The 23,064-nt window shown below is 39.4% G+C and overlaps 1 protein-coding gene across 1 annotated transcript in view; it reads left to right on the forward strand.

Moving 5' to 3' along the window:
• Nucleotides 1-638: 638 nt before the first annotated feature.
• The window catches only part of LOC117267599 (protein phosphatase 1 regulatory subunit 37), a gene marked incomplete at its 5' end in the record, with an annotated part of 122,884 nt that continues 100,458 nt past the window's right edge, over nt 639-23,064 (forward strand). Inside the window, 2 exons of the mRNA XM_033643599.2 lie at nt 639-801; nt 8,702-8,802. Of these exons, the coding sequence (XP_033499490.2) occupies nt 639-801; nt 8,702-8,802 (264 nt within the window). The remainder of the gene's footprint in view (nt 802-8,701; nt 8,803-23,064) is intronic.

Consider the following 23,064-nt stretch of genomic DNA (forward strand, 5'->3'; position numbering starts at 1 on the left):
AGACCTTATACATGCATAAAATACTATACAAAACACTGAAGAAGAGGGAAAAACACAAAAAGCATAATAGGTCTACTAATGTATGAAAATAGTAAAAAGAAAGGTTAAGATTTTTTTTTTTTTTTATGCAGAAACCCTGATGCTTCTGCATATGACCTGCTTGAACCAGGACAAACTCTGGTGATAGATTTTCTTTCCAGTATCACCTGCCTATCTCTTTGCGTATATTCCCCTAAATGTTCCTGTAAATGCTGAATTTGGATAGGAACAGGATGTAAATGTGCACAAGCCTTACCCATTCTGTATGTGTCATTTGATACAAACATACTGGGTTTCAGTTGGAACCTGGCGCACAACTCATGAATAAGATATTGATTCTTTAGTGTCTTTTCTTTCCAAGTGTGCACAGAGTGAAGAGAGCAGCACTTGATATCCAAGAGGGCAGATGGTATGTTTGGACTGTTTGTATGTCAACTGTTGCAAACATTTCTGCTGCCTGTTTTTAAATTAGTATTCCTGTTGCCGTGGCTCCTGGAGGAGATTCGGTGGCTGTTGACACATCAAGTGTTTCCTGCTTGAAGTGAACTGGCCCTTTGCTTTCACATTCCAATTGAAAGCTCCATGGTGGAGTCCTAAACAGAGGGATGACCCACTGTAGTGACAATGATGAGCAGAATGATGACAGAGCAGAAGAAGCCAACAAGAACCAGAAGAGAAGCAAAGCAGCAAAGCATGTGTCTTTCCCCCCTGATGAACAGATAGTATCCGGCTTTGCTGAGCACAACGACGCTGACAGAAAGGGTAAGCTGTTGTTTAACTATCTGTCAGGTTGAGTAAAGATGATTTAATATCATTACAATATCATATTGGTGACATTTGATCAGCAGTCCTATTAAATTTAAACATTTTCTCCATTAATGATTTAACAAAAATGACACATTTTTAAAGAGTCTGCATTGTCCTGTGTAATATGGAAAACCTTCCCCCTTTGACCTCCTAAACCATAACATGCTTTTGATGAATTTCTCACAGTGAACAATGACTGTATTCACTCATTCACTATATTCTACTGTCTCTGTCTTCATTGGATATTACCCAGATAGCACACATACATCTGGCCGACGTCGGCCCGATGTATCAAGTTTAGATTGTTAAGACGTAGCAGGGAGACCGTTTGCTCATTGCCAATACGTCACTGAGACGTCGGCCTTTAATCGAAAATGACCACCGCACGACGTTCAAATGATCAATAAAAGAAGCTGCGCTCAGTGGGCGCTCCTTCTATATTAATATTCATATGCTTCATTAACTACGACCTTTATTCATTTAGGTCGGACCTTTCAAACTACAAATATTTCACCATCCAATGTGAGAAATCAATGCTAACATTCAAAAATAGCTGTTACCCTATTTCGTGTGTAAGTGTGCACAATGAAGAGACAAAAGTCAATTTGACAAACTTTATTTTCAAATTTCCACAAACAATATCTGATGGCCGGTCCGCTTCTCCTGGCAGCCTGCAAGACACAGAAATGACAATAAGCACATAACTTCAAGAAAAAAATCCCAACTTCACCACTGTATATATTATTTTTTTTTTGAGCATTTTAGCTGTCTTTTAGCCAGATTGAAGGCTTTGGGTCTGTCACTCTGCTTAATTTAGTGTTGAAACTGTTAAATAACGGGATACGTTAACTCAGTTAACTGTTAACAGCAGCTCAACAATCAGTCCTTCATCTCGGAAAAACCGTGATTTCAAAACTGTGATATTACCTGTAGCCACCGGGTCAGTTTGCTTTGCAGAGGAGGACACATCGACTGATAAAGTGCCCATAAAAATCACATTAACAACATACCGAAGGCATCCTTAAACTTCAGTATGGCCCTGTTTAAACAACAACGGTTTCTATAAAAACGGAAAAGTCTGTCCTTTGCGTTTTAGAAAACTTCCGCGTTTATATGACGATGTTATTGAAACAATCTCCATTCACACGGAGCCACAGAATCAAGTAAGGTAAAGCTGCAGTACCGGAGGCTGCAGTTTCAGGACCGCAATTTTAGGACCGTTTAATTTTCTGAGCGGAGGCTGCAACCTGAAGTTTTTTTTTTTTTTTTTTTTTGCTATACCCAAATAGTATTTCTTATTAAATAGTTATAATCAGTGTCAGCAGTAACGCGTAATTTGATTGATGAAGCCCAGGTAACTAATCATTACCATTGCCGGTCCTCTCCGCTCCTCTCACCCACACCTCAACACCTGTTCTGGGATACACAGTTTTGGCCCGCTTTGCCTGACCTCCGTGGTCCTCTCTGCTCTCTCTGCTCCGCTAACTGGAGCTAAGCTAGTGCTAATGTTCATAGTACAACCATTCTGCAAACTAATTAAAGACACATATTTACAGAACTTACCAAGTAGACCAGTCTCCTCAGCTTCTTTCACCCAAGTCTGCTCCTTTTTGTTGCGGTCTCTGTAGAGTAGACACGTAGTATCATATAGCTCCGGGTAGCCACTGATGACCATGGCTGAGATAACCACCATCGCTGCTTTGTACCTGCTCTGGAAGTCCCAGATGCATCGGAGGGCCAAACGCCGTCGTTTTTGGGTTCACCCTATCCTGTATTAACGCATCCAACAATTGGCTTTCGCGGCACAGCGTCACACGAATTCGCCTCAGAAGTTCAATATTTTCAACTCGAGCGATGAGTTGTTGGACGCGAATTTCGCGTCTATCGCGCCGCACTAGACGCCTCTATCGCGTCCATCGCGTCGCGCTAGACGCGTCCATCGCGGAAACTAACACATTAGGTTACTTGTTAATGCAAAAAGTAATCAAAGTACTCTAACTCATATTTTGACATGTGGATCTAGGTTACCCAATCCATGTACATGTATCGATCCAACCACTGAATATCAATGATAGACTAACAGGTTGCTGTTTTGGAGCTGAAGGATCAGCGTTCTAAAAGTAACGTAAGTAACTGATGTCTTGTTTGAAAATGTACTTAAGTATTTGATTACTCAAACAGCAAACTAACGCAATCAAAGTACTCTAACGCGTTACTTTGCAATGAGTTATACCCAACTCTGCCCATGGGCAAGGTTAATTTTAACAGCCAGAGGGTTACCTGTAGCACAATTAATTTAATACAATTTTATCTATATACTGTAGGTCTCAATCTACATCAGTGAAAGGATAGGTATCCATACAGGTATCCAGCAATCTGTTAGCGTGTACCAGGAATAACGGAGATAACGTTAAACGTATCAGTCTGAAAGAAGCCACGGAGCTTGTGGCTCGCTACGTGGTCGGAGAAATGCTGCCGTTGTCTACGGTGGAGTCTAAATAGGTGGAGTAGGACTCGCTGACAGACATATTTCAGACTCAGGACTTGCATTATGCCTGGTACACGCTACACGCTGGTACTCACCAGTTATCCCCGGTCGTCTTTGGCGTGTGTGATGTCATCGATTATTCTTGTCCTGTATTTATTACTTTAACTATTATTTGAGTCAGTGCCAGAACTGTGTCTTTTCATGTGCCAGCTGACATGTTGTTGTAGCGTCAGCAGATGGCAGGACATAGATATATATACGTAGATGCCGCATTCAACGGTGCTCCTCATTGGAGTGATACGTCAACGCGGCCGCCATCTTGCCCAGGTGGAGCCGCGCTGGCTAATGCATGTATGTCTATTGAGGCAGGAGATTATTTATGATTAAAATCATCATTACTCACTGAATTCTCAACCGATTTTCATGCGGTTTGGTTTGTTACAGTTGTCAGACATGTAGTTATGATACAGGATACTTGGTTAAATAAAAAATGCAGCTTTTCATACCAAAATGTTTGATCTTATGTACATAAAGTAACAGTAATAGTTCTACAACACATTTAAACTAAACTTTCCCCATGTAATAAATATTCTTTTTTTCTTACTAGATGTACAATGCCCACCGTGATGTCATTTAATTATTAATTTTGACTATAAATGTTTATTCACATTTTAAGTCACACAATGTGCAAAAAATAGTGTATCAGCAGGGTTGTGCTGAGCTGCAGTGTAGTTACACATTCTGATTAACAAATGTTGGTTTTGTACAAGTGAAAATAAATGACTTAGAGCTGCATGTTTACACAACATTTTGCTTTAATCTCATATGTATAACACCACAGTGCTCATGGGAGCCTGGACACAGAACTGTTTACATTATTAGGTCATATTTACAAAAAATACAGTGTACAGTAGCTAGTATTATTTTTAGGAGTCTGCCCAGTCCTGTCAAAGTCCTCAGGTCTGAAGTGACAGCTGCAGATGACTGAGGAGTCACTCAGGACAAAGTCCTTTCTCCTCACTGCTGCTACCCATGCCCGTCTCCTATCTGTTTTTTGGGAAACTACACACAAAATAAGTGTGTCAGAAAAACGCAGTTCCACATAATTTGTAGTTACAATTCAGGCCACAAGTTATGCTGCGTTATGTCACATTGGTGCCATGAAACAGATAGTTGACAATTTGGAATAACACATACACCGACATAGCTGTTTGACAAAGCATCATAATTTTGTAAGTAATATTATATAACGTTAAATGTTAACCTTTTTTCTTTAAGTTGTGTGACATAGCGTTGGCTTAATTTGGCATTAGGACCAGATCAGGACAGTTACTTTACTTGATTAACGTTAGCTTAAAAGAAGGATCACTTTTTGAGATCTATATCTCATTAAGCATGTTCGTAATAGTAAAATATTGTAAAGCAACTTCTTACCTGTGGAATGTTATTCTCTTCTGCTTGGTTTTAACACTTCTTTCGTTCATACACCCAAATGCAGAGCAAAAATGTGGCATTTTTACCGAGTCTGACACGGGTCTGAACTGGTCAGAGCACCTAGGCAAGATGGCGGCGGTATTGACGCATCCCACAAGCCAGGGTGCGGCATCTATGTATATATATCTATGATGGCAGGAGCTACATTTGATGCACCATATGTAAACTATCAAGCTACTGTATCTTCTACAGGAAGTTCTGACAAATGTTTCACAATAAAAGCCTATTTAGAAAATGGAGGGATTCTCTCAGCCGAGGTTATAAGGGGTTTTTAATTTGAAACAAGTGTTGAGTTTGAAATGACGGTGCGATATGTTAACTTTATAAAGACAACGGAGCAGATAAGAAGTAAATATACAGTGGTGGAAAAAAGTTTTCGGACACCCTTAAAATTTTACACAATCTCAGATATTATCATGAAATATTTGTAGAAAATTCTTTTTTGTGTTTCAAAAGGTGTGGCTGCATTAGACAGATACAAACAAATACAAATTCTATTTTTTTGTTTATTGTTTACAAGAAAAACTAACAAAACTAATTTCTTGACAGTTTCAATATGTCAGTTCTCAACATTGTCGGTATCAAAGTCAACAAATAACAGAGAATGTGTTCAAAACTGAACAAAAAATAAATAAACCATCACATCATCAAATTAATATTTAGTAGTCCTGCCATTGGCACGTAGTAGAGCTCTAATCCTGGCTGGCATGTTCCCCACGAGCCTTTCACACTGTTGAGGGGTAATCTTGTCCCATTCTTCTTGAATTACTGCTTTTAATTCTTCTAAATTCTTTGGTTTATGCTTTGAAACAGACCTTTTGATAATCCACCACAGATTTTCAATGGGGCTCATGTCCAGGGATTGAGCTGGCCACTCTAAGACCTGGATACTGTGCTCCTGCAGCCAAGTTCTACTGGCCTTGGATGTGTGTCAAGGGGCATTATCTTGTTGAAACATCCAGTTTTTACCTCGACAGAACAGTGCACGCGCAGAAGGGAGCATGTGAGTTTCGAGAATGGTACAATACTTGGTAGAGTTCAATGTACCATCACAGACAGTGAGATGACCAACACCAGCAGCGCTCATGCATCCCCAAACCATGATACTGCCTCCACCATGCTTGACAGTAGGTACTGTACATGTTGGAGATAATGCTTCGCCTGGCCTTCTGCGTACCCTCACATTAGTAGGAGGAAGATAAAGCTGGAAACTGGACTCATCTGACCACAAAATCTTCTTCCAATTCCTGGCTGTCCAGTTCTTGTATGCCTGGGTCCAACGATGCCGGGCTAACCTCTGTCTCTCATTGATCAGGGGCTTCTTGATAGCCTTGTAGGACCTTAAGCCATGATCTAAAAGTCGGCCACGTACAGTGCGGGTGGAACACTGGACACCAGTTTGGTTTGACCACTGCTGCTGAAGCTCCTGTGATGTCATTCGGCGGTTTTGCCTGCACATGCGGATCAGGATGCGGTCATTTCTTGCTGAAGAAACATCCAGATCTTGGTTTGTCTTCCAAGCTGTTGGTTCATCTGTATTTCTGCAGAGTGTATCCAACTGCTGAAGGACTGCATCTGCACTTCCTGGCTATCTGGCGGCAGCTGTACCCTTCCTGGCTGAGAATCTTTATCTTCAGGCGTGTTTCCTGCGTTAGGTTCCTTGTTTTAGCCATTTTTGTGTCTGAAGAACTTTCAAATGTGCTGGCTTTATGTAGACACGAAGCCTGGCAACAAAAATTGTGTCTTTTAATAAAAAGAATGACCTTCATCACTGGTACCAAAATGACCCAATACTCAAAATTTCTTATGTATTTTTATGGAACCAATCAATTTTAAGTTTTTAATGGCTTTTTTAGGATTTATTTAGTATTTTGGCTGTGACTGTATGAAAAGAAATTGCACTTGAAGACCTAAGAGTGATCCTTAATGCAATATTTCACAAATGCATGGGGTGTCCGAAAACTTTTTTCCAACACTGTATAAACACACAGAGGGATTAATAAATAACGGACCGTCTATAATGTAGTTTGTTTCAAATGAAGCTGGGAGCCTCTGCAGTTGTGGTGAGTAAAAGCCCCGCCGCTATTTGTTAATATTATTACCTTATGTCTGACCGTGAGGATGTACCATTGTTTGCTAGCTTGATGCTAATGACAGTAACGTTAACTCAGCGGGTTGACAAAGTGCCTCTGCTGTTTCACACCATCATTTCCCCTTTTACTCTGTGTGGTAACATCCCTAGAGGAAATATTAAAAACGCTGGGGTGTTGTTGTCATACAGTTGTCTACGGCAGCAGATCGTTCTGTGTTTCTACTGGTCAAAGTGACGGCTGTGATGGGAGAATTGGATCTCAGTGAAGGCCAAGTGGTCCATAACTTTAATTTTGGAGACAAAAAAATGTAGGCTTAGCACCCTTTGGTCCATTGCCCAATAGGAAATGTAGAATACTCAAAAGTACTTTAAAAGTGCTTGAGTTACTTTTCTCAGGGAGTAACGTTGGAAGTACTTTTAAAGTAATTGAGTTACTTTACTCAGGAGAGTAACGCAGTAAAGTAACTGGTTACTTTTTAAAAAGTAACACAGTAACGTACTTTGATTACTTTTAAAGTAACCCTTACCCAACACTGCCCATGGGGTACGTTGTAACATTTCACTTCCACGACTTCTCAGTTTAGTTGTAGAACAAAAGGTAAGCAGTTTTAATAACTTTAAGCCCAAACTAAAATGTGTGAGGTTGTGCCTCGCTGTCCCCACCCACAAAGCTAATGTTATGTTAGCAAGATTCAGAGTCAAAAATATAGCATACAATCAACAAACAATTCCAACAATTAATGCAAATTCAACCAATCCCTGTGAATTCTGTGAGTGTGTGTGTGTGTGTGTGTGTGTGTGTGAATGTTTCCCCCTGACACCGCCAGGCACTGTTACACAGTAATATCAACTAGCCATGTATCATGCCTATGTGAAAGGACAACTTTTTTCATCAGTGTTTGACGCCAGACGTCACGATTTCGGAGTGACACAGGTTGTTAAAATACTCGTGAGGGAGCCTCCTCAGTAATACTTGTTCAGAGACATAACAGCAATAAAATTAAATGCCAAGAGGAATGAAAAAATATCCATAATGAATCACCCTTGATAGCACTTTTCCGAAAGCATGACAAAAGCCAGTCATTTTTACATCTCACTGTGTTAATTATCGATCGTTAGGGGTGTTATATTCATTTTTTAACAGGCAGGCTGTTTCCCCCTACTTCTAGTTTTTATGCTAAGCTAAGATACCTGTAACCAACTCCTAAATGGTTCCAGCTCAAGTGAAGACAATTAGACAGATTTTTAATTTTTTAAAATCCTAAATACAGCCCTAAATACAAAAGCAAAGTATGGTGATGTACTGTTCTTTATATCCCTATAGGTATAATTTTAATAATAAGCTCACCTGACCCACAGCTACAGGTCTTTATTTATCTGTTTTATCATCCCGAAAACGTAATAAACTAAAAATGTTTGAAACGGAATCCAGTTTTTGAAGGATACACAGGGATCAAAATGTTTAAGTGTTTCCATCACAAAATCCTCTGTAGTCCCTCACATCTGGAATTTCCTATCCCGTAAGGCTGTGGTAGATAACTCAAGATGCCTGATTGGTTGATTTATTGCTCAGACAGACATTCATGTCCTTCTTACTTCTCACTGACTGCTTCGTAGTACACACACACACACACACACACACACACACGCACACACTGGGAGCACAGCACAGTTTACCGTATGGCATTTCCTAGCCCCTTAAGCACTTTAGAATGGTTGCTGGTGGCTCACTGGGATGCAGAGACATTAAAGCAGTGAATGAGTGTATTCTTCTATTTTAGTTGACAGCTGCCTCACCTTGACAGAGGTAATGGTGGCATACCAGCAGAGCTGCAGCAGACACCAGGTTCAACCCAGGGCGCACATCCTGCAACAGCTCCAGGTACACAGCTTCACATATCACTGCCAGTCTTTGTATGTGTCAATCAAACAGCATGAGGCAGGTCTCTTGGTTGGATTTACTGTTGAAGGTTGAGTTTCTGTGGGTGGTGCTGTTTTCAGTGGCTATCACTGCTCATTCTGCAGTGCACTATGTATGTCCCAACACTGAGCTGGTACTGCTGTACCAAACCATGAGACTTTATGAGTGTTATCATGATGTTGCAACTTACACAACTGATCTCAGAAAAGGTGTAGGCCTAGAAATTTAGGTCTGCTATTGATGCAACTAATTTTGATAGTCAGTGAGTATATAAGTGAAGTCACCATGTGCTAGGGTGACCATATTTTGATTTCCAAAAAAGAGGACACTCGGCCGGCCACGACATAGCCTACTTAAATGATACTCGCAACTTACTCAAAGATGCCTTATAATTTTAATATATTTAAAATTTATATGTATGGATAGAAAATTCAGTTATATTACAAAATAATATCTCTCAAAGACAGAAATTCAGATAGGCCCCAATAGGGGACACATACACACACTAGAGTGTGGCGATCCGAGCCCGACGGTACCCGACAAGTTGGGCTGGGTTTGGTCAGAAATGTAGCTATAAATTGTATTTGGGCTTGGGTCGGATTCGGTCAGCTTTCAGTGAAAATGTAGTGTAAAAATAAATAAAATCCTGTTGTCTGTCCTGTTTATTGCTTGGGCACTGTTATTTACATGACAACACCTGAACATAGCACACACAGACGCACATTGACTGTTTGTTTCTACCTCTCTCCTCGCTGGAAGTCTCAGACCTCCAGCCGCCCGCCTCCGCCTTGATTAAACGCTGAAAATAAAATAAAAGAGGGAGACAGGTTTTTCCTATTTTATCTTATTTTGTTTTATTTCTCCCTCTCCTCTCACTAGAAATGTTGGACCTCGCGCCTCCCGCTCCCGTCTCAAAGACGGAGGTCTCCCTCTCCGCAGCTGAGCACACCCGGCCTGTTAAATAGCCTGTAACCGTAACAGCTGTGTGACACAAACTCAGTGCTTTGGTCATTAAATAATGTCAGGCTCGGTTCGGGTTCGGACAGAAATATGCGGCCCGTGCCGCACTCTAACACACACACACAAACACATGAAAAACCAGACATTATCATCAGTTTATAAAAATCCCCCGGACGCCCCGGACGGGACGTGAAAAGTGGACATGTCCGGGCAAAAGAGGACGTTTGGTCAGCCTACCATGTGCATGCGTGTGTGTGCGTGTGTTTGCGTGTCCATCCAGTGCTTCCATCCATCCCACCCCACTTTCTTGTTTATCTAACTCTGGTTTATCTCTGGTTTCAGACTCATGTTAAGGTCTTCAGACTTAAGGTCTTCTTGTTTCTCGCTACAAAAAAAAACATGTTTTCTTGTCCAGCTCCCACCAATGCCACATGTCTTTGAAGCATGACTTGAACTTGAACTAAACATGAAAGTTCATTCTAGCCTTGAAAACTGCAGATGACATTAACATCTCGCAACAAGGTCAGCTCAGTAGCTAGCCTAAAGCCTTTGATAATGTCATATGATCTTCCTCAGCAGATGGAGTTGCAGTTATCATGGAGCTGTAGATGTACATTTTTATCTGAAAAAAAAAAACAAATCTGATACACAAAATATTAAAGACTCTCTAAGTCTTCCTAAGCTTGAAAAGTTGTCACATACAGCAAACATCTCCTCACAATCCGCTAGCTACAGTCATTGACTTTCACCTGGGAGGCATGTGGTTGCTTCCTATATGACTGAAAAAACACAGTGTTTGTGGTGTCCCACAATGTCAACATACAAAGCACTCAGGGTAAGTCATACGTAGAAGTGGAAAGTTCATGACTAAATGTCAATAGGTGACAAGGACAGACTGAGAATGTATTGGTTGAACAGAAGCACTGAGTACAACACTGTACTTAAGACTAGTTAAGTGTTGATACAAAGTAGTTTGAAAGATTTGATGAGATACAATTAAACCACAGACAAGGTCAAAAACCAACTGTCGATAGCCGATACTTAGAACCCCTGATCTAAGATATTTGTTCTCAAAATGCTCTAACATGGTCAATTTCTCCCCAATTGCTGGACAGTTGGGTCTCTGAAGGTGCCATTTAAATATATGCCCCCCACTGTTAAATAGGTATAACCAGCCCTGCATTTCCCCGTAAGCCTTTGTTTTCTCATCCTAATACATTTCTCTAACCTCAGGAACTGTTTAAAACCTGTCTGATTGTCTGACCAACTTGTGTTTCCTGCTTTGTTAGACCCACTTACATTCATGTTTCTGCCTTTCAAAACCTCAGCTATTAAATTTGTGAGTAAAATGTCATCATAACTACGTATGTACTGGTTTTGAAATTATGGGCTGATATCAATACCAATGTTTAAAATAATTTGGCCAATCTTGATGTTCTTATGTTTTTGTTTATTTGTTTTTGTTGTTATTTACTCCCCCTTTTGTGCCAGGGAAACAAAGAAATGTACACTAAAAAAAAAAAACAACTGAACTGTTTTAAAGTAATAAAGCCCTTTATTACACTACCTTTGAATGAGCACAAATTCAACCATAGAAATGTATGAAACAACCTTTAATGTAACCTTTTACATGAAAAATGTATTTTAAAAAAAATCTGCCTCAAAAGCCTTTTTATTATATACATTCATTCAAGTATTTGCCAAAAACTACATTTTACAAGATTACATTGAACACATTATGATAATGATAAGTTTAAGTTTACCTTTGCCTCATACCCATGTTTACTAAATAGGCTTGAACATATCATAATGTAACTCAATAGACTAAGTCCCTAAAACTAGAAATATGTTAGCATTGTAGCGCTCCCGGTTCCCTCGTCTTAAAGTCAATGGGGTTTTTTTTGGTTAGATGCCTGAAATAACGTCTGTGGTTAACACAAGCTGAAGAGACTTTCATGTTTTGTTATACCACATATGAATTTTGAAGCTCTTATGTTGCTTAAAAAAGGTCATTGCTAACAAGTGGCTAAATGTGACCACAGAAAGTCATCATGCCAAACATGGCCTAACAGCCTTTTTTGGTGGTGACCTTAAAGCAACCATGGTGTGGTTTGTTAATAGCCCAATGTTGACCTTTTACTTCTGCCGTTTGCATGTAGGCTTCAAAAATTATAACAGTGGTGTTTATGCATGAAAATTATCTTGCTGAACAGAACGTATAAAAAAGTTTACGATACGTAAACTATTGTTTCCCACATAATGTATTACCTGCAATAATCTAGAATTCAATGGAAAAATCTTATTGGCTTTTTGATGAGGGAACCAGGGCGACGCTAACTTCTGTTTCAGCCAACAAAAAAAAAAACATCATCCCTGGTGCACTCTATGCAACCTCCATCAACTGTAAGTTGTAGCCACCAGCTGCTAACAACTATAATGTAGCATTGTAGGGAAAATAAAATAACAGGGTGCATCCTCTGACACAATGATAGGGATTTTACTGCATCCTTTCTTGAGGCCGTCCCAAGGAAGATCTCTGTTCATCCCAGATTGCTTTTTTATTATCCCCCGGAGAACGTGACGCCGGCTGCTACTAGCCATCTTGTCACACAACAGTGATATCACAGATCCCATTCCCAAACAGTCATTATATTCTTCTTGTACCCGCTCATGATTTTAAGTTTTGGCCATTAGTCTTGAGCCCCGCTTTTTAGCCTGTACAAAATCGATGTGACACAACAGAAAAACATCAGCCCCTGCCATCAGTGAATGTCATCTTATTTGCCAACAGGCCGATGTCAGTTAACAGGGAGAATATCTCTGTTCAGCCGATAAATCAGCACATCCCTAATCATAACCACTAGAATCACTGGCTGGATCTGCAAAAAGACAACCATAGTAGTAATACACCATGGTAAGCCCTATTCTCATTTAGCTTCCACCAGTCCAAGTCTATTGAACATGATTTTTGCCATGAACCCAAACCAATACCACTTTGAAAAAAAGTTGTAATCAATAAAAACAGATCAGAGGTCTACACTCCAGCAGAGATGAAACTTAAAAAGTGAAATATTGCCTTAAAAGAAGTGTGTGTAATCCTGTTCTTCTATGCAACATCAGCAACTCTGCTCATAAAAGAACTGTACCATGCAGTGATAGAGCAGCATTCCAGAAAGGATCAATAATAACACTATAACCTGGTGCAACTCAAGCTTCATATGCTGTCAGAGCTTATCCCAGTGCAAAATCAAGCTTTTATTAAAACATAGGCACCCTCATGTAACTGCACAACCTTTCAGACACGCATAAATACTGATACTGAACACATACTGTCCAAATGCACACTGTGACACACACACACACACACACACACACACACACACACACACACACACACATCCTAAAATCCCTAGGGTAATTTGAATCATTTGGTTCCATCAGCCTCAATCAGGCGTACTGCTGCAGAGTGCTAATAGATTCTCCACTCCAAACAAGAGGCTAAGAGCAGGTTAACTTTAGGGCTCAAGTTAGTGTGAATGCAAATAATTTACAGCTGTAAACAACACATGCAGAATAGTGCACAACACTTTATGTGAGTAATATTGAGGGAGAGGCAATTTTTGATTTACAAATATTTATTGTATCAGTGATTTACCTGATGATTATGTAGTTTAATTTTTATCACTGATTTGTACATTTTTCTTTTTGCAGTTGGTTCGTTATTCATTTTAAAATAACTTATTTAAGGTGTGTATTCATGATGTGTATCATCAAAGTGCTTGCTTTGACCTTCTAAGCCATGGCAACACATAGCATCATTATTTCGAAGATTAAAGATGCCCTGTGGAGTTTTCTCATAAATGAGCAAAGTCCCTGTTCATCCTTGAGCTCCAACAAACATTTTTTTGTTTTTTTTGTAGTCTTCTTCTTCCCTGCCTTTAGTATAGAGTATAGAAAAACAGCATGTGTATTTCACCCCGTTAACACAGTAAATACTAGGGAGGCACAATATTGGAACTTTTGCTGATATCCGAAATGCCAATATGTAACAACTTACTGAGCTGATAACCCATACCAATAGTGATATATCCACTTTTTTTCCCCACCTAGTTTTAGTGATCATCAAGTCTCTTCTGTAGAGGAATTAGCATCATATTATGCATGCATAAGCTTATCGTGATGGCCCACCAGCAGATGGAGACATGAAATAGAATGCTTTGCAGTGTATGTAATATTCATTCATTGTGCAAAATAAGAAAAAGCATGTTGGCCGATTCTGATGACATGCCGATATTATCGGGCATCAATAGTAAATACTGTTGAATTAGTTCAATAAAGTCCAATTATTATTTCATAGTATATTCTATATGGGAGGGGGGATTAGTGCCAGTAGAAAGACAGGAAATGAGGTTGAGATGCACCAGTAGCACATGTGAAACGTCGTTCTACGACCAAGTGGCAACGTTCAGGGCCAATAATAAAGCCAGTGCAGAGGTGCCACAAACTGCAGTTCCTTGAATGGCCACAAAAACAAAAAAAACGTTTTGGTCTCTATAGGTAATTCCAGCATTCACGACAACAGTTTTTTATATAACTCACCTGTTTACATTTTATTAAGGCTTAAATTTATGCATAATTATGGCAGTGGTCACTTTGAGTGACAGGTGAGTGCAGTCCATTCACAAGTCACTACAAACAGCATTGGTTAGGTAACATAACCATGGTTTAACCCCAGATTCACGGATTATACATATTTCAGTGTGTTTTCAGTTCAGTTCAAGTTAATTGGAATGTTTTGGAAAAGTGTTCTTGTTCTTGGTTGTACTGAAAGATATTCCATTATTCAAATAAGTACATTTTGTTTTAATGGTTTAAAGCCTATTTTTTACAACTGAAAATTAGCATTAGCTTTACTATCATCACAGTTAACCTTAGCTGTGAATGCACCATCCTAACCAAACTAACAGCTAGCGTTAAGGCCCAGATACACCAAACTGACTTCAGAGAACTAGTGGCAACGAAGGCCTCCTGCTATATTATCTCATGTCGCCTGTGTCTCAGACAAAAAGTTGCACATGAATACACCTCAAAAACCACATCCAAGGCCAACCAGTACATATGTTCCTTGCCCGCATTAGAGGTAATAAGTCTTCTCACAAGCAGCCAGCAGTAGTCCGTAATCGTCATTTAAAAAGGGCAACTGGAAGACCATCTTGATGCCAGTTAGCCAGTTAGCACATTAACAACACAATCCAATGTTGAAAGAACAGAGCATATTAACTGTGCATCAGTGTACAATAACACAAACCAGCAGGAAACGTTTCTGCTAAAAATAAAGACGAATAATCTTATAACCTTATGTAACAAGTTTGTTTCAGTCTCCCCCAATATCTCAATATCCCTCTTGACTTCAGCTCTTTGTTTATTTTCCTTACTTCGGTTTCTCTCCCCATGTGCTGAGCTGAACTGCCAATCAGTGTGATTTCATTCACCAATGGGCTCTGCCATCGCCAGTTCAACATGCTGAATTGGCAAAAAAAAAAGCAGGGACAGAGGGGCAACAGTATGGGAAACACCACACTCACTAGGACAACAGACGCTCACTAAAATCCAACACTGACCATAGGCCAAACATCGGCTTTGTGTGTTGGGGCCTTCAGGGTTAACTATACCCTTTTGTCCAAATATCAAAATCTCGAAATATAATGACTGAACTGGAATTAAAAGAAAATATATCTATAATTGGAGATGTATTGTTTTTCAGAATTTTTTAATTCTACACAAGTGGTATTGATGTGAGAAACCCCACAGAGGTCTATAAATTTGCACACTTACATCACAATCACACTTGCATACGCTCTCTAGTGCAGGCATAAAAACAGTATCTTTCACTCACACACATCCTCTCCTTCTCCAATAAAATAAAGTCACTTATTCTCTCTTAGCCACACTTGAAACACAGGCTGCCATTTATAATTCATTTTATGTACATACTTACTTTATTTGGACCAGTCATGTTAAAGCATGCTGCTCTCTACATCCTTTTGCATAAATGTTACTTGAGATCAAGGGGAATTATTTGTGGAAAATTAGAGACTTAGCAGTGCTTACATTAAGCATACAGCCAGCGTATTATCTTGGAGGTGCTAATGAACCCAGATGAATTGGAAACGAATGTAGGTGGTCCTCCTGAAAGAGTAAAATATGTATGGTTAAGCATTAGCTAAGAGGGGCAATATTTAGACCAAAAGGGCTGCATGCAAATGAATCCATAATAAGACGACGCAAAATGAAAAGACGAACGCCTGAAGAGCAAATTTATTAAATGAGGTCTTTTCAGGCGAGGGGCAATTCCCCCGAGGACCAGCGTTGAAGACTATTTAAAGCTGTTTTTATTGCACCCTTGGGCCCCTTTGCACTCCTTTGAAATGTTGTAAGTGGATAAAACAGTATTGCTGTTGGTGACATCTTCATAGGAGTGGTAAACATAATAGGTTGGAGCCAGCAGGGTCTTAGGCCACCATGCTTAAACTCCCTGATTTCACTGTGCAAACTGTGAAGTCTGTGTCTCTCCGCTCTATGTTGTTGTTCAGTTCACTCTGCGATTAGGAAGGTAATTGAGATGATCACGCTCTGTCTCTACATGACTGTTTTGGCACGAGGGAAGCGCTTAACTGCTGTTAGTTAAATTCAAATTAAGAAATAACTGAAATGCATTAGGAGCAAATACAGGTGGTTGGTCTCTAGGTCCAAGTTTCCCCAGGGCAAGAGGGGTAATTCAATTGACCGTTCAGTATTTTGGTGCTTAAGTTAAAAAAAAATAAATACTGAAAACAAAAATGTACCAAAGTGCTTATACAGATGAATCAATGTGAAACTAGATATTACTGCAATGACTACCCTTCCTACTATCCAAAATGTACAACATTCTGTACAGATTCAATACATAAAAGTTTTTCTTATGCATATACACAAACATACAGACACAATACATACATAACCACATATATACATAATATATTCATAAATACATAGATACACTTATGCAGATCCACACATACACACAAGCATATATTGTGTTTGTATGCTAACATACATATGTACAGACACATTGACACAAATGCAAATTGACACAGTGGCTGTCAAAGTCATATTTATGATATATATTGGGGGGACCCATCCCCCGACCTTCATGCTAAAAATGTCACCCCCAATATATCGAAAAAAGGCGGGGAGGGGATGGGGACACAGAGATCTTTGACTTTTGGTTAAATTCTGATTCTGCACTATCTTACAATCTTATTTTTTATGAGGCAATGGTTTTGTAATCTAGGTTTGTATACCATCTTTAAGGAATAATTCTCATTGACTGTTACTCATTGATACAGAATAAATATTTCACCTCACTAATCCAGAGATGTCCATCCAAAATATTATTGGTATGATATGACCATAACAGTCTTTTTTTTAAAGAGAAATCTATTTGCAGATAAATCCTTTTATTATATCATGACAAAAATCTTTTTATGATATTTTTTTTTTACCCAGACATGTTACCTGTCATATCAGAGTGTACCCTCCACTTTCACAAATGCAAATGCAAAAAAGGGAGAGGCATGTAAAATAATTTTTTAAAACAACATGCATGTTTTCTTTTAAAAAAAAAAATTACACCATATCATCATTTATCATAACCGGAAACTGAAAACAGAAATTATCAATGGATCTTCAAATTCTAGGTCCTAGGTCACATCATGTGCAACAAATGCTTAAGTCAGAAAAAATATATAACCAAATCTAAACTTGGTTCTAAACTATTTGCACAAACTAACCAACAAGGTATGACAAGGTTGAAAAAGCAAGGCCTTTTCAGCTCCAGGGTTTCATCTTAAACTTTTAACTTTCAAACATCAAAGGGTAAGATTTAAAAATCTAATAACTAATTTGGGAAGGTCATGCATTTTCCCCCAGTCACTCAAGGGGGGTTAAGGAAAAATATTTGTAGCTTCAGGGAGGGACAATAACAAAAAACAAACAAACCAACCAAAAAAAAAAAAACAAAAAAAAAACCACACAAAGTCAAACCCAGCAACCCCCCCTCTTCTGATAAATAAAGAGCAGTCCCTTACTAATGGATTCATTTTAGCTTACAGAAGAATAAAAACTGTCATTTTTAGGTTTTAAGTGAAGTGTTTTCCAGCATTCCAAACACAAAAGGATTGTAAATCAAACAAGCTCCGACTATGAGTTTGTATTCTTTCCATGATGTTTGGAGAATAAGCTCAGAATTAGTTGCATGTTGGCAAATCTTCTAATGAATAGCTTAGTGGTGTTTCCCTTGCAGATTATTCAGTTGAGTGGACTGAAGAGAAATCAATTACCACAACTTAACTTTCATTATTTATCCCACAGCTAAGGAAAAAATCAGCCTTACATGACAACGTGCCTCTATTAAATTCATAGGGTCAGATTCAATTCCCAGAAATGTTATTTTCCTGGGATAAATCCCTCGGAAGGTGGGGGGGGGGGGTCCCTCCAGAAATGAAAAGACAAGAGAAAATCTGTTTTTACAGACCACCGCTGCTTTCTCAGCTCTTTTGATTAGCATTAATGTTGCTCTGCGGAAGTCTGCTGGCACAACTGTTATAGCTCCTTCCACACACACACCAGTACAGAAAGCTATATCTCTCCCTGCCTGCGTAATTCTGAAGGGAACATTTTTTTCTTTTAAATTAAATGCATGCTGATTGTTATTGCGCCCCCCTCCCCGTGTGGAATAGTCGGCAGCGAGGTAAATGTCACTAAATAAGTACCACACTTTTTCCTCTGTGGTTGTTAGCAGGTTTTGCATGTAAAATAAAAGCAGAGCGAGGAGAAGGAGGAGGTGGAGGGAGTGTTCCTGCATGCATCCGAATGCGAGCGCTTATCAGGGAACAGCAGGGGGACCGGACATATGTCGCTCCTCTCATTACAGGCCGAGACAGCGATAACGGGGCGGTTAGTGGCGCATTTGAAATGGCATACAGCAGCAGCCGTGGCGATCACACGGAAAAAAGAGAGGCGGGGAGTATGGGTCGGGATGAGGATCACCACGGGACCCGCTGCTAACACACTCCAGTCTGTCATTCAGACGGCCTCCACAAACTCACACACACAATGTCAGCCACACCATGCTTTATTTAAAACACACTGACTCCACAGCCTTTCCATTGTAGTTTTACACAGTTTTGCTTTAATGACATTTGGGAAACAGCATGCATAACTGAAAAAGGATAAAACCTCGTCTATGTGTAAAAGAGTCTATTTTACATGCTCTGCCTCTAATTGAATTCGGAGCGGTTGCAGTTAAACTGAATGGCGTGTGTGATGCACTATTGGTGGTGCACTATTAGGCTGAATTGAATTTGCATGGTCGGGTGGTTGCACAAGTAATATGAGTGCCTTTGTTAGTAGGATAATATTACAGGCCTGTACTCACTGAGGGTTCACACAGGGGAGACGCGCTGTCATAAATGACCAAATGTTTACAGAAATCCCTCATCACACAAGTTAATGCATACAGAATCTTTACAAGCTCATGTATATGTAAACAATATGTTTATCATCTGATCTTTGCTCACATGTTCAGTAGTTGTATTGCTGTAGACATAGTTCCAACTCATTATTGAGCCAGTCCTATAAATCTTATTTTATCTGACATATTCAATTAGTTTAGTACTACCAAGATGATTTGCTTTGACCTTAGAAAACCTAATTAAGTTGAACCAACTTAATTTTTATCCAATTGGTGTGGTGATGTTTAGTAATCAAAATATTTTATTTGAGATATTTCAAGTTATTTTAATTCCTACTCAAAAGTGTCAAAAAACAGTTTTGATTTTGATCAAATTCTTAAAATTAGTTATCAGCTGACTAAAATGCGTTAATGTAACAGACATTATTTTTTTATACTGAAAAACATCTTGTTTGAGGCATTATCCTCTTAACCCATGAATCATTTTTCAGGGTGAACTCTAAAAAAGAATCCATTGGTTCAACTTGAAAAAAAATAAGGTAACAATTGTCATGAATCTTATTAAGTATTTCCAATTTTGGCATTATTGAGCTAGTCCTATGAGTCTTAATCAGACAAACCCAATTAGTTTAGTACAACCACAATGCTTTGCTTTTACCTTAAAAACTTAATTAAGTTTAACTAACTTAATATTTATCCAAACGTCGTGTTGATATTTAGTGGTTAAAATATTTTATTTAGGATATTCCAACTTATTTATTTTAATACCATTGCATCTCACCTGTAAAGGGGCTAAAATTACCATGATCATCTAGGTGTTGTGTTTCCATCAATGCAGATCGGAGACAGAGCCGATAAATATCATTCATAGTCATTTGACCCGGGTGTGAATGCCAATCATAACCTTTCCCATTACATTAAAAAGCCAGATGTTAGTGGGTGTTAGCTGGGTTTTTTTGTACAGTGGGAAAGGGGCTTAAGTGACCCTGGTCACATGATGACATCTTTAGTCTTTCGAGGGTTAGCAATAAGAAAACTGTAAGGTATCTTCAGATGTGTCCTTTAAATACAGGAGGAACTTAAATGCACTGAATGTCTAGGAGAATGCTTATTAAAAGGTATCTTACCAAATGAGCAGTATGTGAGGATCAAAATATTGAATATTTCATGCATCTGTCCATCATGGAAAAACAGAGTTGATGAGGCAGAGAGGGATATGGCAGTGTGTAAATGAAGGATGTAATCTGAAGATATAGGAGCACAGAGACTGGGTGCATTCCTCCTCGTCCATTTTCAGCAACATAACAACTGTTAAGGCATTCAGTGTGGAATACCAGAATACACTGAAAATATATCAAATATGAAAGTCCAATAATTATAAAGATTTGGACAAGTCCAAAAAGTGAATGAGGGATCCTGTCTCCGTCCTACATCATTTGCATGAGGGATCTGTCCCTGGGTTAATCTTGGCTAACTTTTCTTTGGGTAGATGGAGGTGGTGGAAGACCTTGAATTGTAGGAGCCTATGTTTAGCACAAATGGAGAAAGAATGTATACAGTATTTCACAATGTAAACCCAAAGGGTCATATCATTTATGCTATTTGGAATGCAAAACTTCAAAGCTCAATATCTCATATGTGCAACTACCAGGGCTGTGCCCTATGCATAGTCAGACTCTGTGGCCCCCCCTGCCCTTTCTCTCTTGAGCCTTGTCTCTCTACAACACATTCTTACTACGTCCTCATCACAGATCGATGTTTGGTCATTGGTCATGTCTTTCCACATTGAGATATGACGTGTAAGGTACCCTGGGTGTGTTGGTTGTTGATGTTCTGGGACGCCATGTCAACTTCAGCCTGTTACTTGCATTGTCTGTTTTTAAAATACAGGAAATGCATCGTTTGCATACAGTCTCTTTCAAAATAAACTCACTATGTCAGTATAGCAACACGGAATTATATTGTTGTTTTTCCTTCAACAACAAATGCATGTGGTTACATTTAGCCAACACACGCACGTGGTTGGGTTTACACAACTAAAGCACATGGTTGGGTTTAGGAAAAGAGAACAGGGTTTGGCTATACAATCTCATGGAAAGTGAACACTGCCTCCTGGGTGAAAGTCAGTGGTTGTTGGACCCACCCACCACCTCTCCCAACTGCCCTGCTTGGACTTCCACCGCCTTAACTTTAGTTGTTGTCCCACTGATCTGATGCCACCGGGCACTGTCATATAATAATGGTGATGCATCATACCGATGTGAAAAGATGGCTTTTTCATCAGTGTCTGATGCCAGAAGTCACTGACCAAGCAACACATTCTCACTCCGACCTCATCACATATTGACATTTGGTCATGGACTTTCCACATCCACATGCGACGTGCAAGGTACCCTGGGTGCGTTGGTTGTTGATATTCTGGGACACCGTTTCAACCTCTGCCTGCTACATGCATTGTCTTCTTTCAAGATACACTTCCATTTTCACAGGAAATGCAATGTTTACCTACTGTCTCTTTCAAAATAAATGCACTACATCAGTACAACACCGCAAATTGACATTTTTTTCCTTCAACAACAAACATACATGGCTGAGTTTAGGCAACAAAAACATGTGGTTAGGATTAGGCATCAAAAGCACATGGTTAGGTTTAGCATCTGGTTGGGTATAGGGAAAAAGTACGAGGTTTGGCTTTTGAATCGTATGGGACGCGAACACCACTCTCTCAGGTGAAATTTTGTTGGACCCATCCACCACTCCCCCCAGCTGACTCACTCGGACTTTTGGCGCCTTAACTTTTGTTTTGTCCTTGTCATGTTCCCCTGACACCGCTGGGCGGCAGCTGGCTGTGTATCATGCCAACGTTAAAGGACACCTTTTTCAATTGGTTCCTGACGCGGCAAGTCACTGCCCAATCGCTGTATTTCAACGACAGAGTGAGACCGGGCACGACCAAGCGCCAGTTTTTGACAGCTTCGGAGTGAGACCGGATTCCTCTCTCATGTACCTTTTATTTATTTTTTTTTTTTACAAAGTAAGTTTCCTTTCTTTCTTTCTTTCTTTCTTTCTTACTTTTCCAACATTATATGTTGGTCCTCTAGCAGCATAAGCATTCGCTATCGCGGCTCCAGCTGTGATTATAGATGAATCCAAGTGACAAGATGAGCGGGACCTCAGAGAGCTTCCACAGTATTTTGGGACTGACAAAGTTCAGTCTTTCGATCTGTTTATTAGGCCAATTTTAATTAAGTCATGGCACTTAATACTTAGAAGGCTTTTCCTCTGATTCAGTCTTAACATTTATTTTATGTTAAAGACCAAAATAAAGATTTAAACCCATCAAATCAAACGTTTGCACCAATGAACAGACCGTGGTGAACATGCATCACAGTGTTTTAACACTGCAGTTAGATGATTTCCCACACACAGAAATGTTACAAAAAGGACATTTATTGTGGTGGCTAGTTTGTTGTTGTGTTTACTCCTTAATTTTGATGATGATGTTTTAAAAAATACTGTCATAAATAATTCTCATAAGCAGCTGTGTTAAATTCACAGCTGATATAGATGGCCTGTGTTTTCCTCTCTCCTTCCTCCAACATTAATGCTGATAGAATCATACAGCGAGAAACTCGCAGAAATGTAAAATTCAGCAGAGAGTTAAACATACAACACACAGATCAGCCTGCTGAAGCTGTACGCTGTGACGTTCACACACTCCGAAACACACACACACACACACACACACA

Source organism: Epinephelus lanceolatus, chromosome 15 (assembly GCF_041903045.1).
Source record: "Epinephelus lanceolatus isolate andai-2023 chromosome 15, ASM4190304v1, whole genome shotgun sequence".
Classification (NCBI taxonomy): domain Eukaryota; kingdom Metazoa; phylum Chordata; class Actinopteri; order Perciformes; family Serranidae; genus Epinephelus; species Epinephelus lanceolatus.